The 13,593-nt window shown below is 41.0% G+C and overlaps 1 protein-coding gene across 4 annotated transcripts in view; it reads right to left on the bottom strand.

Moving 5' to 3' along the window:
* Positions 1 to 13,593, bottom strand: part of GLI3 (GLI family zinc finger 3) — a 214,985-nt gene that overhangs the window by 49,202 nt on the left and 152,190 nt on the right. For all 4 annotated transcript variants that reach the window (XM_068156833.1, XM_068156834.1, XM_068156837.1 and 1 more), the window contains one exon: positions 7,887 to 8,088. In XM_068156833.1, the coding sequence (XP_068012934.1) occupies positions 7,887 to 8,088 (202 nt within the window). The remainder of the gene's footprint in view (positions 1 to 7,886; positions 8,089 to 13,593) is intronic.

Below are 13,593 nucleotides of genomic sequence, written 5' to 3'. Positions count from 1 at the left end.
CAGTTTAAAATTAACAGGGTCTGTGGTTTGTACTTTCTCCTCAGCTTACCATATTATCTATTCTGTTTTATCTGCTAGGCTAGGTGAAATTTTTCTTCATGAATACACTGCAATATGCCAGAGCAAAAATGGGATAGTTTCACTGAGAGCAATAGAGCCACACTGATTAACTCTATGTGCTCAGACAGCGTTGACAGCTTTGTCCCCCTCAGTGGGATACTCCTTCAGGTATCCTTAGCATCCTGACTGGACTTTGTCTTAACCTTAGTCCACCTAATTAATTTATGCTCGTGGCACTTCTGGTAAACATCATTCTGAATTAAAGTAATTGTTAAGCATTTTTGGGTTTCTAAAACTGTATCATCATTTACATGCAAAGTGTTAATTAATACTTGCTTCTAGGGCCTGAAAATGAAGCATTAAATGAAGTGTTAAACTCCAGCACGTTTTCTTAGCTCAATATACAGAGGTAAGTGCTGGTCTCTTCTCACAGGTAATTAGTGACAGAACAAGAGGGAATGGCCTCAGGCTGCACCAGGGCAGGTTTAGGCTAGACATTAGGAAAATATTTTTCACTGAAGAGTAGTAAAGCACTGGAACAGGCTGCTCTGGGAGGTGGTTCAGCCACCAACCCTGGATGTATTTAAGAGTCGGTTAGATGCAGCACTTAGTGTTACGGTTTAGTGGTGAACTTGGTAGAGTAGGGTTAATAGTTATGATCTTTTCCAACCTGAACAATTTTATGATTCTATGATTCTAAACTTTCCTGGAATTAATACTGCACTGGATCAAATTACTTTACATTCTTTGAGAAACCCTAAACTAGTATGGAGCAAGTGCTTCAAATTGACTTTAATTACAATACACATTTAGAGGCATACATACACATATATCCAAGTGTGATTAAGTATCTGTACATGTAAATGTGCACATAACATGTGACTGCATAGTCTATATTCTTTCTGTTGCTTGACCTCTGACATTCTATACTTTCTGAAGGCAGAACTCCTGCCTTTCCTTGGTGAAAAACATCTACCACTCAAATACAAGATGTAGGGGCTCTCCAAAACAATCTCCCTGAATGTCACCATCCTATAATCTCCATGGGCTTTCTATAGGAGGCTGACTGGAGAATTACATTTCAACAGAGCCTGGATTAGATGCAACTTCCTGTAATACTGACGAATTTCATTTTTATTCATTTTATAGCACTTCTCTGCCATTCACACATCTTGAAAGAGGGTATAAAATGAAGCTATTATGGCGTGATAAAGCATTATATTCCCTTCTTTAGATCCACCATACACAATACAAGACCAGGGAGAATGAAGCCCTGTGCTGCACACATGTGATGTGTCTAGCTACAATAGGACCTGTTTCAGTGGGGTTACACCTGCTCTGAATTCAGCTCAGTCTGAACTGCACCTAAGTCTTCATTTACAACACATTATATGCAATTAACTAGAGACCTTTTAATGTAAGGAAAGCTTTCACTCTCAGCTTTGCACCTGACAATAAAACAGCTAAACATCTGTAATGCTAACAAAAATTAGCACACTTTTTATCCTGCTCTATCACAATGGAGTAAAACACTGCTGTATATATCATGTTCTACTTTAAATGTGTCCTTTTTAAGATTAGTTTCGTTAAGCAGCATGTGATTGTGTCCTTTTGCACAGATTCATTTACATAAATATACAGACTTTACACAGTCTAAAACAGAAATCAAAGGCAAGAACCAAGTAGCTGGCTTTTAGTGTAAGTCAGATACAAAGCCTCAGAAGGGGCCTTCTGTTTTTTAAGGGCACTTGTCAGCAATCTGGGCATGGAGTTGAGCACGAAAAAAAATGAAATCTACATGTATGACAAAATTCTGTTGAGCAGCATGGTGGAGAGCTAAGAGGCTATCTTTAGAGCCAAGCATGCTAGATGAGTGAGCAATGCTGATAGCAAGATGCATATCGACACCAAAGGGGAGCTGAACCACTCATAGGCTGGTTCTAAATTAGCTGAGCCAACTCACAAGATGCACTTGCTTATCTCCATGCAGAATTCAGCAGAGGAATGAAAATTTGATCAATGTGAAGCTATGGCAAAAGTATGTTAAGACAAATAGAATGGGAAACAGAACACAGAAAATCACAGTGCATTTGAATTACTTGTCCTCTTCGGGAATATTATTGAATGTAGGAGAGGGAGGCTGTTTCAGACTGTTATCGGCAGAAATGACAATGCAAGAACTCTCTAAAGAGCAGACTGAAAACAACCATTTGCTTCAGAGAGATGAATAAGAGGAGACATAATAAGAATATATAAAATATTGAATAAAGAATGAACATGAGGGCTCCCTTTCTTATAACTATGAGACATTCTGTTAAATCTGGAAACTGGATAATTTAAGCCTGATAAAAGGATACTCTTGCTTTTTTGAGATGGTGTATAATTAGACTGTTGGGCTTTCTGCTGGAGACAGTTTCACTTCTCTCTGTGATAACCTTTTATTTCATTTGTATACCTGAACTCTGCTTTTATTTTTCTCTTTGCTTTTGTCTTCATGTTTGCCAAGGGAAACTGGAGAAATACATTACTACATGGTCAGTTGTCTTTAGATACAAAGCAGTTGAGAAAGGAGGGCACTGACTAATTATACAACAAATACTACTCAAGGAGCTTTTATGAGATGAGGACATTGCTGAGACTCCAATATCTGCTTGCAGAAACAGACTTGTCTTCCTCATTGATATTAATCCACTGCTGCTTACACTCAGCCTACACATCTGGCTATCCCTTTCTAGTGCTCTTTGTGGAAAGTACTCTCACCACCATTCCCTGATGCTCAGCTTAAAGTAAGCTCAGTGCAAAGTGACAGGAGCCAGAACAGCCAGGATCTGGCTGTAATTAACCACAGCATGTTAATTGTTCTTTCCTGTTCTGATGACATCAGGGAAACAGGGGCAGAGCCCGGGCAGGAGAGGGTAAAGTGTTCCTGTGCTTTCTCAGTTTCTTTCAAATCTTGAAGTAGATCCCAAAGGGTTCCTGTGCTTACATAAAACTGAATTTTAATATGTTATGAGATGGCTAAGGTGTATTCACAGATAAATCTGCCTAGATCCAGAGAAAGTCTCTTGTAGGAAGTGGAACTACTGATTTAAACACCTTGTGGCTGACAGGGGATTCTCCTGAAAACTGACTTTGTGAATTTGGTATTGCAGCACTGCTAAGGGACTAGAAAAATACAGAGGTTCTGAATTTCAGATCATATAAAACACGAAGTCACAACCTCCTGTGTTTATTAAAGACCAGCTAATCTTTTGTAAAGGTTTTGAATCAGTACTCATAATGTCATGGGATGTGATTACCCCCTCTATATTCACTCTAGGCCATGCTGCCTCTCAAAAAGAAGTGCTGCTGAAGTGTGAAGTCTAATAATTGTCACAGGTAGCAGATATAACATTAAGTACATCCTGACAAAAGATTAATAGCAGGGGTGCTGCACTGCAGGAATGAGGCAGGTAACCAAATGAGTAAATGTCAAATGAAGGATTATCCTCATTTGATGCTATTTCATATGCCTCCTTGCTGCATAATCTCTCCCACCTGAGACCTAAACCAGGTGTTTTCAAATGCACAGAGTAGAAACTCTACCTGGTGTGTTAAAGGAGCTCCACTATTAGCTGTCAGCAGGAGAGACATCTTCTTTTCAAGTACGCAGCCAGCAGTCAGGATACAGCCTTACACTGCCAGCTGACAATGACAAAGTGCCCACCAAGTCAAGCCCTATCTGGATTGTGTTAAACTATTATTACTTATTATTCAAACTGCAGTAGTACCCATGTCAAGGACCAGAGCACTTCTCTGCTTGGCTCTGTAAAAACAGAACACAAAATGTGGCTCTTTTCATTCAGTCTCATCCTCAACAACTCACTGTGCTCATAGAGAGGGTCCTATGTTGAAAAGCTGTGTGAAGCTCAGGATTCAGTTCTTTAGCCACAGGTTGTGCTTTTTCAGCTAATGTATAGTGTTGGGTTTTATTTTGGGTTTTTTTTTCCCAAAGGTGCCACTTCTGCTAAGAAAGTGTCTGCAGGACACTGTTTGAGCCTGCAAAATCAAATATACCAGAACTAAACCTGCCCATCCCTTTGTGTACTGCCTCATCAACTTTAAAAGTTATAAGACCATTCACCCCTTCTCCCCCTTGCAGGATTCAGAACTTATTGAGTGCACAGGATGGAAAATAATCTTCAGTGAGAGACCTTTGGGCAGGTTTTCTCTTCTTGCCTAGCGTATTGCCCACAGGCCATCCTTCCATGGTATTTAAACCACCCGTGAACACATAATTACTGATACCCTCCTGAGCTTCTCTACCTTTCTCATCACTGTATAATCTAAGTGCTTCACAAAACATTAATGCTTTCAGCGTCCCCCTGAGGTGAAGGGGAGGGACTCATTTTGCACAGGAATATGAATCAAAGAAAGATGAAGGTAAACAGTGCTGCTCATTGTGGTTGCCCAATTTCAGACATGGAGACCAGATCTCCCAGGTTAATTAATATGACACAGTACATGAGATGTTCAAAACAGCCGTCAGGAGTGTCAAGCCATCACTGTGAGCAGCTCAGTTTCTTTGCAGAATTAAGGGAAACTATGTGAGACTGGTGGTCACTTCCAACTATCTCAGTTTGCCCAGCATCAGGCTGGCACTGTGCTGCAAGGTCAGGGTCTGTGCTCTGGCCATAACCAGCCAGGTAAGAGGCTCCTGTCCCTGATCTGCCTGAATCAGGTGAGGCCAGATCCTGCAGCCCTGACTGATCCAGAGGATGCTCAGCCTGTGTATTGAAGCAGGCAGGGACCTTTGAATAAAAATACTTGCAATCCTTCAATTAAAGATGGCATCAAAGCACAATCACAAGGGGGCAGTACCTTCATTCTCCTCAATGATTGCCTTCTGCAGGCTTTGGTCTGCAGATTTTGCTCTCTTCTAATGCAATCCTACGGTTTGTGTTACACAAAGGCATTTTGTCCCAGCCTACTTAACCTAGACAGCTCCTGGTCTGAATCCTGTCTCCCCTGAAGATTGCTTTCTTTTTCATAAGGCTGTTAGGGCTGGGCACACAGCTTAGCCTCCACAGGCTTCCCAAAGAGGTACCAGCTTAACCAGAGAACTGCAGCTGCAGGGAAAGGTGCTCCTTCCTCTCTGTGGCCCTTGGACTGGAACATGCTGAATACTTAGCCTGCTTAATGCATGCTAATAGAAAACACTTCAGAAGGGCTTGTCACTTGGCTTGAACAGGACAATTTCTCAAGAACAGCAAGGATCACATCTATAGCATATAGGCAACGTTTCTGACTAAATTTAGCCTCTCACTGGAAAGGCAGCAAGAGTGCTTTTAGTTTGCACAAGAAAGACTCTTCTCCCCTAATGATGAATTAATAACTCTGGTGATGGCTTTTGGAAATACTCAACATTAGATCAGGTATCTGCCACAAAAACCACTGCCAAGTGTAAACAGATTGGGCTAAGCTAAAAGTGATTGGGAACAAGATCTAAAAGTCGGATTCTGCAAAGTGAAGCACAGTTAATGCTACTGATGTTGCCTAAAATACAAATTCTTCCTGTCTCACAATTCCAGCCTACTGAACTGTACCATTTTCTTTCAGCAACTTTTATGAGATTTACCTGCAAGTTTCCTGAAGCTGGCATTTTACACTAGGAAAAGTCTTTTTACACTTCCATCACTGTTGCAGGCAGGGTATTAAATGGGATGAGCCTGCAGTTTGGTTTGGTATAGCAGTTCTTGTGCTGAATGCATTCTTTAGAATAGAGTGAGTTGCAGTAAATTAAGTTTTGCTGATAGTCTGGCTGCTATTTAGTCTTGGAATTTATTAAAGCAATGAAATGTGGCTGGGGTTTAATACTCTACGTCACTGTTTATTTTGGTGCAAATTTATAGACAAGTTCATATGGGAGAAGTTCAAGGGTGTCAACAGAGGTGATCTCCAAAGGTGGAACAAGAGCTAGCTCGCTCTCTTTCCCTCCTTTGCACTGGGAAGACCAGAGGTGAAAGTTTCCAACTTTTCACATTAATAAGGCATTAAAAAAAAAAAAAATCAAAATTGTGACATTTTGGATTATGCATTACTGGAAAGTATGACCAGGAAGTGCTGAAAGCTTCAGTGAACTATAGGCTCAGTTCACAAGACAGAGTTTTCCTCCTTAGCGTCTTTAACTTATCCCAGTTCTGCAACTGTCTTCAACAAAACTATTCATCTGACTCTGGCTTTGCAGGGATGGCCTGTAGGTTTGTGATTCTGCGTCTCAAAACCATATACCAACTACTTCCAGATGTGGAGGAAGAGTAAAAGGAGGGAAGACTTACTCTACTGTAGAGACTATGCCAACTTTAATCACTATTTGTTTTGCCCAAGTTACAAGCAACAGAAAAGGAGGTTAATCACTGAAATGCCATCCCATCTTAATGACAGTGGCTATTGTATACCTCTACATAGTACATGTATTTAACAGATGTGGTTCCAAGCTGCTGCCAGCTATTGACATAAATCATATTCCACACTATGGAGCTTCATAATTAAAACTGTGGTTACAGAGATATATTGCAGGGCTATGATATCATACCTGTGAAATACTATCCAGCTATTCAAGTACACCAGAGATATGAAACATGACTATTTGAAAGAAGTGCTTAAAAAAAACCCAACAGCACTTACACTAATACCAAATATTTACAGTGCTGTCACTTTCCAAGTCTGGTAGGCTCATGATTGCTAACACACCAGTCACGTGCCCATTTTCTTCAAAACTGCAAACCCCTGCAGTCAGTTTTTGAAGTTGTGTGTGTGTCATTTTTGCTAGAGAGACATTTGAGCCTTGCCAAACCCAGCTCTTTTAGAACTCAAGATATTGCTGTGGGGACTTGCTCCTTTGCCTCAATGCAAATTAATGGTGGAGGCTACTTTTACGCCAGGGAACTCATCAGCACTCTGTTTTGATGTCACAAATGCAAAACCATTATTTTCTGAGACTTTGGAGAAGTAGGGACTTTCTTTTTTTTTTTGGCATACCAAAAGGGCTTTTCTCAGTTAACATATAGCAATGTCACTAATATGAGGATGTTCTGCACTTGCAGCTATTATTTCTGCTGCTTCTATTAATTGTCTTCCTCTCCCTTATTTTTTACACTTGATTCTGTTCATTCTCCCTGTATCCTGTTCTTGCTTCCCTTTCCTGTACAACTTCTGCCCATCTCTCTCCTTGCCACTCTGCTCTTCTGCCTCCAGAACAGCCATTTTGGTCTGATTTAGTAAAAAAATCAGAGCATTTTTGATGATACTGGATGGTAACTGTACTTACCTGCTACAAAAAAAAGAGATAATATAGCCACAGAAAGCCTGATCTTTCAATTTACAAACTGAAATATGAAAAAAAGACTTGGAGGTATATACCAAGAAGTTCTTTCTAGCCAAACACTAAAATTGAACAGTACCACACATCTGTGCTTTACTCTTTGATGACTGTGATGCAGGCATGTTTCACTGCTCATGATAGCTCTGGCCAGAAGAACCCAAGTGACCTAATGTCACAAATCTATCCTGGAGCTTCTCTGAAAACAGATTCCTGGCACGCATGATTACTCCTGGTCAGGTAAAGTATTACCTGCCCTGGACAATAATATGCCAAAAAAAGTCCTTTGTGGCTATCTTTCTGAGCAAGAAAAAGAAAGAAGCTCCCGTGAGCATACATTAAGAGACTGTAAGACACAGATACTGACAAACCCAAACAGAAGATGGGAGCACACGTTCAAACTGGCCTACGTGTGTATGACGCACAAATGAGAACATAGCGGAGAGGTACAAAACGCTGTCCTTACCTTATTGCACTTGCGGATAAGTGGCCATAAGAACCACTGGCTGAGGAACTGCTACGAGAATTATTGAGAATTGTGACCAAGGAATTCGGAGATGTCCGGATCATGGTCTGAAGGTCAAAGCTGTGGTCAGACAGGGGGGATATGGACAACGTACGCTTTCGGCTCGGTCTAGCTGACAACCTCGGACTCGGAAACCTGGCGCCTGTTATGTAAACACAAATAATTATCCACCAGGGTACTTAATCGCATTTATTTGTTATCAGTGATGGGTTGAGGGAGTCACAAGACACCAACACGCTGTGACAAGCCCACTCTCTCCACTTGTGATCTACTGGCTACGATTGAAGAAAATTAGGAAGAAAAATCTATCTTCCTGTGGCTTACCTCAGGGGAGCTGTTTATTAATGTGCAAGCAAAATGATAAATTGCTAAACAAAAGGAAAAGACTTTTATGAGTTATCCCTCTCATTTCTGGTGATTTATGAATCTGATGGCTTCTTAGACATTCACATCATTAATTCAACCATGAGCAATGAGATAGTGGTTCAGATCCAGGCTGCCAGCAAACCCAAACCCACATCACTTTAATACACGCAGCTAAAGCTAACCCTGTGAAACACAATGCAGAAATGAAGAGGCAGCTTCTCCTTTGTTGACTCTAATTGTGCCTGGTTGATATCTGATGCCAGACTAAAAATCAGGACTGGAAAAACACTATAAAGAGTCATTCTATCAGCAGAAGTCAAATTGACATTCACAGTATTACAGTGAGAGACAGTAAGACTTATTTGAATCTGTCCAGGATCCCATGATATTCTTGTGTTGGGGGTGTACAGGGGCCTATGACTGCCAAATTTCTTTGAAACCAGAGATTAAGCTTTTCAAAGCAGCAAAGAGAGGTGAAGCATACAGATACCATTTAATAAAGATGTATTGTATTCCTAAATGTTCTCTGCTTCTCTGGCAATCTCCTCCTCCTCTGCTCTATTTTACCATGCTATCCCAACTCTCTGCAGTCTTGATGGAAGATGTATCACCTTAAATGCCTGCCCTTTATTTAATTATTTTCTATCTTGGTTGAGACCAAAAAGAACAAGCTTCCCCACTGTGTACTGAACTATTTGCTTTCACAGTTCTGCTGCTTCTACCTTTTTAATCCCTTTAACTTGCAGGAAAGGACTGATTCCTAATGATCCCAACGGTCAGGGTCATGCAGGTCTCAGGTTTGATGCCTACTTTACAGCTGCTTCTCCCAGAGTCCCTGACATTCTCTGTAACTTCCTAATAATTCACAGTTGGCCAGAAGTCTCCATTATAGGTCTGCCTTTCCTAACTCTTGCTTAAGTCTTAGTGCCCACTACCATTTTTCAGCAGAATATTTAAGTTTATATGTCTAACATTAACAAGAACTCCTCAATCAGACTCACCTCAGGGACAAAGCTGGATCAGAATCTGCCACTATGTTTTTCTTACACAGCTGAGTAGGTTGCCCTATTTTGCTGTGTGTGCTATGCAAGATTTTCATCTGGTATTAAAAGCTGTTATTTTGTTGCTGCTGTGCCTGTGTGAGCAGATCTTCCCCCATCCAATCTATGCTTTGAGTTGCCTCAACCAGCCAACATGGGTGTCAATTCTCTTCAACATCTGGCTAATAGAGAGGCTTTTTCCTTTGAGCTTTGTCTCCTCAACAGGCCTTAGCCTGTACTGCTTCAGTGAATATTCATGCTCTTGATTCATCATTTAAAATTTAGGCATAGCCATTTACTTCTTCCTGAAAGCTATTACACGTTATTTTATGTAATCTGTTTTATCTCCTTTATATGAGCTTGCTATTGTACTGTGTCTGCTTGATATTTTATTAGTGCTGTGCTTTGTGCCTCTCAGATATCTCAGAGATCTTTTACTTTTGCTAAAATAAAATGCAGCAATGACCAGCAGCTATAAGGAACTGCAACATATTTAATATGGAAATGCAACACACATGTAAAGGTGAAACAAAAATAGTAATACTTTGTAGTTATGCCTTTCATCCACTCTTCTCTGCTGACTCTTCAGCCAGCATGAAGGAGGACACCACCTCCGAAATCTGCCTCAGCTGAGGATACAATTCAAGTGCTTTAAGGTGAATAAACTCTGTTATTGTGGTTTTATAACGGGATAGCTAAGTATAGGCACTCCTGGTTAAACAGCAAGTGAAGGGGAACAAGGAAGACCGTCTAGATACTGTCTGACCAGGGAAATGAGAGGTCGTTCAAGCACTGCTACTACCCTACTATGTGCTACCAGCCATCCTGATGGTGTGCTACCTACGAGGGCAACAGTTTGCAGTTGTGTGAATATTATGATGAGCCTTCTGTTTTCCTTAAAAGTGATGTGTACAGACCTCATTGTGCCAGCAAGAAGGCAGCAGAGATTCTGAGAGCACACAAGCACAGCTCCCACTCTTTTCATAGACAAGACCTAGTTAAATTTCTGCAACATGCCACTGACGGCTGTGTAGGAACAGACTCAAATGGGATTTCTAGAAAAAATGTTTATGAAAAAATAATTCTAGTGGATCTAAAGTCCAGTTCTGAATCTAAACAACTATAAAGAGTTTGTCACTTATTTGATAAATTCATTACAAGCCTGTAAACATGGACCGATGGTTACTGATGCTAACTAGAGAGAGGGTGCATTAAGGCTGATCACAAAGTGGAGCAGTTGTTAAGAACACCAGCACCTGGGCATCCCTCCTTTGAAGCTAGACTGGTCAATAAAAGCAGGAGATGGTAGTTGCGTTTTGCTGCTTCTGCAGTCAGACACCACTTAGTTTTGGTGCAACAATTGCCCAAGCAGATTCATTGGTGCCCTAGCCCACATCTCAGACTGGACTGAACAAACACTGCTGCAACTCAGCATAGCTCTTGTGATTTTGCAGAGCAGCATGGTTGCCCTCGACAGATCATACGGGGGGGCAATTTATACCCCCTGTATAAATTGAGGTGCCTGGCAGATCCTCAAAAACTGCAATGACTTGCTTTCTCCTCCTCCTTGCCTTCTCTGGGCTGAGCCCATCTCGTTTATCCTTTGCCTAAGTCATGCTATGCATTTTGTAAGAGGCCCCTCTCTGCCCACTGCTCATTAAATCTCCCCCTTGCCCACCAGCTGCTGCCAGGGCATCCTTGTCCCTGGTCTGCAGGGAATGCACCGGATCTGTGGCCGCTGATGGATCATGGAATCAATAAGGTTGGAAAAGACCTCAAAGATCATCAAGTCCAACTTGTCACCCAAGATCTCATGACTACTAAACCATGGCATCAAGTGCCATGTCCAATCCCTTCTTGAACACTTCCAGGGACAGTGACTCCACCTCCTCCCTGGGCAGCCCATTCCAATGGCTAAAATCTCTCTCTGTGAAGAACTTTCTCCTCAGCTTGAGTCTAAACTTCCCCTGGTGCAGTTTGGTGCAGTTCTCGTGCTGATTGCCTGGGAGAAGAGACCTACCCACTCCTAGAGACACTCTTCCCAGCTGTGAGGGGTAGAGCTCTGGCTTCAGCCATGCCATGCTGCAATCCTCAGCTGCTGCTTCTCCCCAGGTACTGCCTGTTTCAGGCCCCACCTAGATCTAGGAATTGGGCAGTCCTCTCCATTTACCTGGGATGGGAACTGCCTCCTAAGGGGTAAGTCTCCTGTAAAAAAGAAGTATTTCTGCTTCACAGCAGGAGCCAATGGCTGAGGCCAGGCAAGAGCTCTGAAGTCTGACCACAGGAGAAAGGGATTCACTTCAAGAGAGGCCATGACTTTCAAAACTGAAAATACAATTAAATGGAATTACTGTATTTTCAGATCTTCACGGTTTAATTAGGTTTCACATGCCTAAAGAGCCTTAAGCATGAGCTGACCACACTGCAGGGCATTTGCTAAACTATTAATTTAAAATAACATCGGTCTTAGTATGTTACTATAAAAAGGAATAGGTCACAATTTGTCAGCGCCTCTGAATACTGAAACAAACTTCTCAGTCTTGCCCAGACATTTATTTTAAAAACAAACACTTCAATATTTATTTAGCAATCTGAGACGTTCATCTGCTCACAGTATTCTCCCACCAAAGCATTACATTCCCTACTTGATAATGCTTCAAAACCGAAAAAAAAATACAGGAGCACTGACTCACTAAAAATCCTTATACCTCTGTGCAAGTGCTGGAAAAAAACACACATTAGCTTTGGCAAAGCATGCAAAGAGAAGCTGACAGTGAAGACTTATTTAGGAATATCACCTTTTTGGAGCAGACATGGTAATAATAAAAAGTCAGTAGTTGATACTAGACTTGAGAGTGCAGACAAAAAAAATCCATTGAGTGTCAGAAGAAAAGATCTTATTCCTGGGGTGGAGATCAATTCTAAAATAACAGCTATCTATCTCCATCATAAATTTCAAAAATTGAACATGCCATCCAGCAAATTTGCCCATGAATTTGATTTCTGAGTTGAAGTTTTTAGCATTGCTTAATCATTCATAAGGCAATCTTCAGACATATATCATTTATTCTACCCCTTTAAATCAAACTTCATCAAACCTTTTTTTTTTTATTCCATCCCTTTATATCAAACTTCTTTGAACCTGTCTCAGGCACTAGTTTTTGTGAAAGGCTGTGAATAGAGAAGTTTGATATTTTCTTTTCCACATTTAAGCTTTTTTTTCCTTTCTTTTCCTTCTGATTTCTGCTCACAGATGTGCAAACTTTGTTTTAACTTCATACAAGTTTGTCATAAATTGTCTTAGTTTTCAAAACAGTAAATCTATCATCGGTATGAGAGGAAAAGCAATGGCCTTGATGCCCCACCCTCACTCTTCAACAGGGCTTGAAAATCAGAAATGAAACCTTGTCCAAAGCTTCTCACACAGGCTTAACTCTTCAGGCTGGCTGAATTCTTTACATCAGTTGGGTTGCTGTCAGTGCTTCTAATGCCAAATAGGGTAGGTCACTGCTGACCACCTTTGAAAAAGAAAAACCTTCCAATTCTGAGTGAGCACAGGCAAAAATTAGTCAGAGTGAGAATATTAATACTCTCAGGGTGACTAGAAACCTCAGAGAACATATTGCTTGCCTTCCATGGAACGCAGTCTAAAAGCAGAATAAAACATACTCTCCAAGTGAAAAACACAGGCATCAAACCCAGAAGGCCGTGGCTTGGAATTAGGTGCTTGAAAGACAGTTTTTGCACACAGCATCTTTAGAGGCACAACAAGGAATTTCAGTTGTTGGCATCTTCTCCCCTCTAAGTTACTTTGACATTATACTTAGAGGCAGCAGTACATCTAACCCCTTTACATCAAGCAAGACAGGAAGACTTGGTCTCAGATTCTGGCCACAAAATCTTTTATAGTAGCAAATAGAATTCTGTTCCTCTTTCCGTGCCACACAGGACAGGGAGACTTAAAATGACAATTAAGCATTCCACAATATATTAGACAGTGATGTTCAGAACTTCAAGAAGTCTAGTGCTCTTTAGGCAAAATTTACCTTTCTGATTAATGTTTCTCCCACTCCTATCATCTCCACTTTGAAATCTGTTTTCCAGTATCAGAGAGCAAAACAAAAGGCCCAAAACTACACAAACTGTATGTACCATGCTATTGTGCTCAGTGCAAGCTGGTGCTGGAATTTTTATTTGTACTACAGGAGAGGGCAGAGATGCCAAATTACTACATTAGATGC

The sequence above is a fragment of the Melanerpes formicivorus genome, unplaced genomic scaffold (genome assembly GCF_026170545.1).
Source record: "Melanerpes formicivorus ecotype bairdi unplaced genomic scaffold, bMelFor1.0.p_v2 SCAF_35, whole genome shotgun sequence".
NCBI lineage: Eukaryota > Metazoa > Chordata > Aves > Piciformes > Picidae > Melanerpes > Melanerpes formicivorus.
This window is presented reverse-complemented; position numbering and strand designations above follow the sequence as displayed.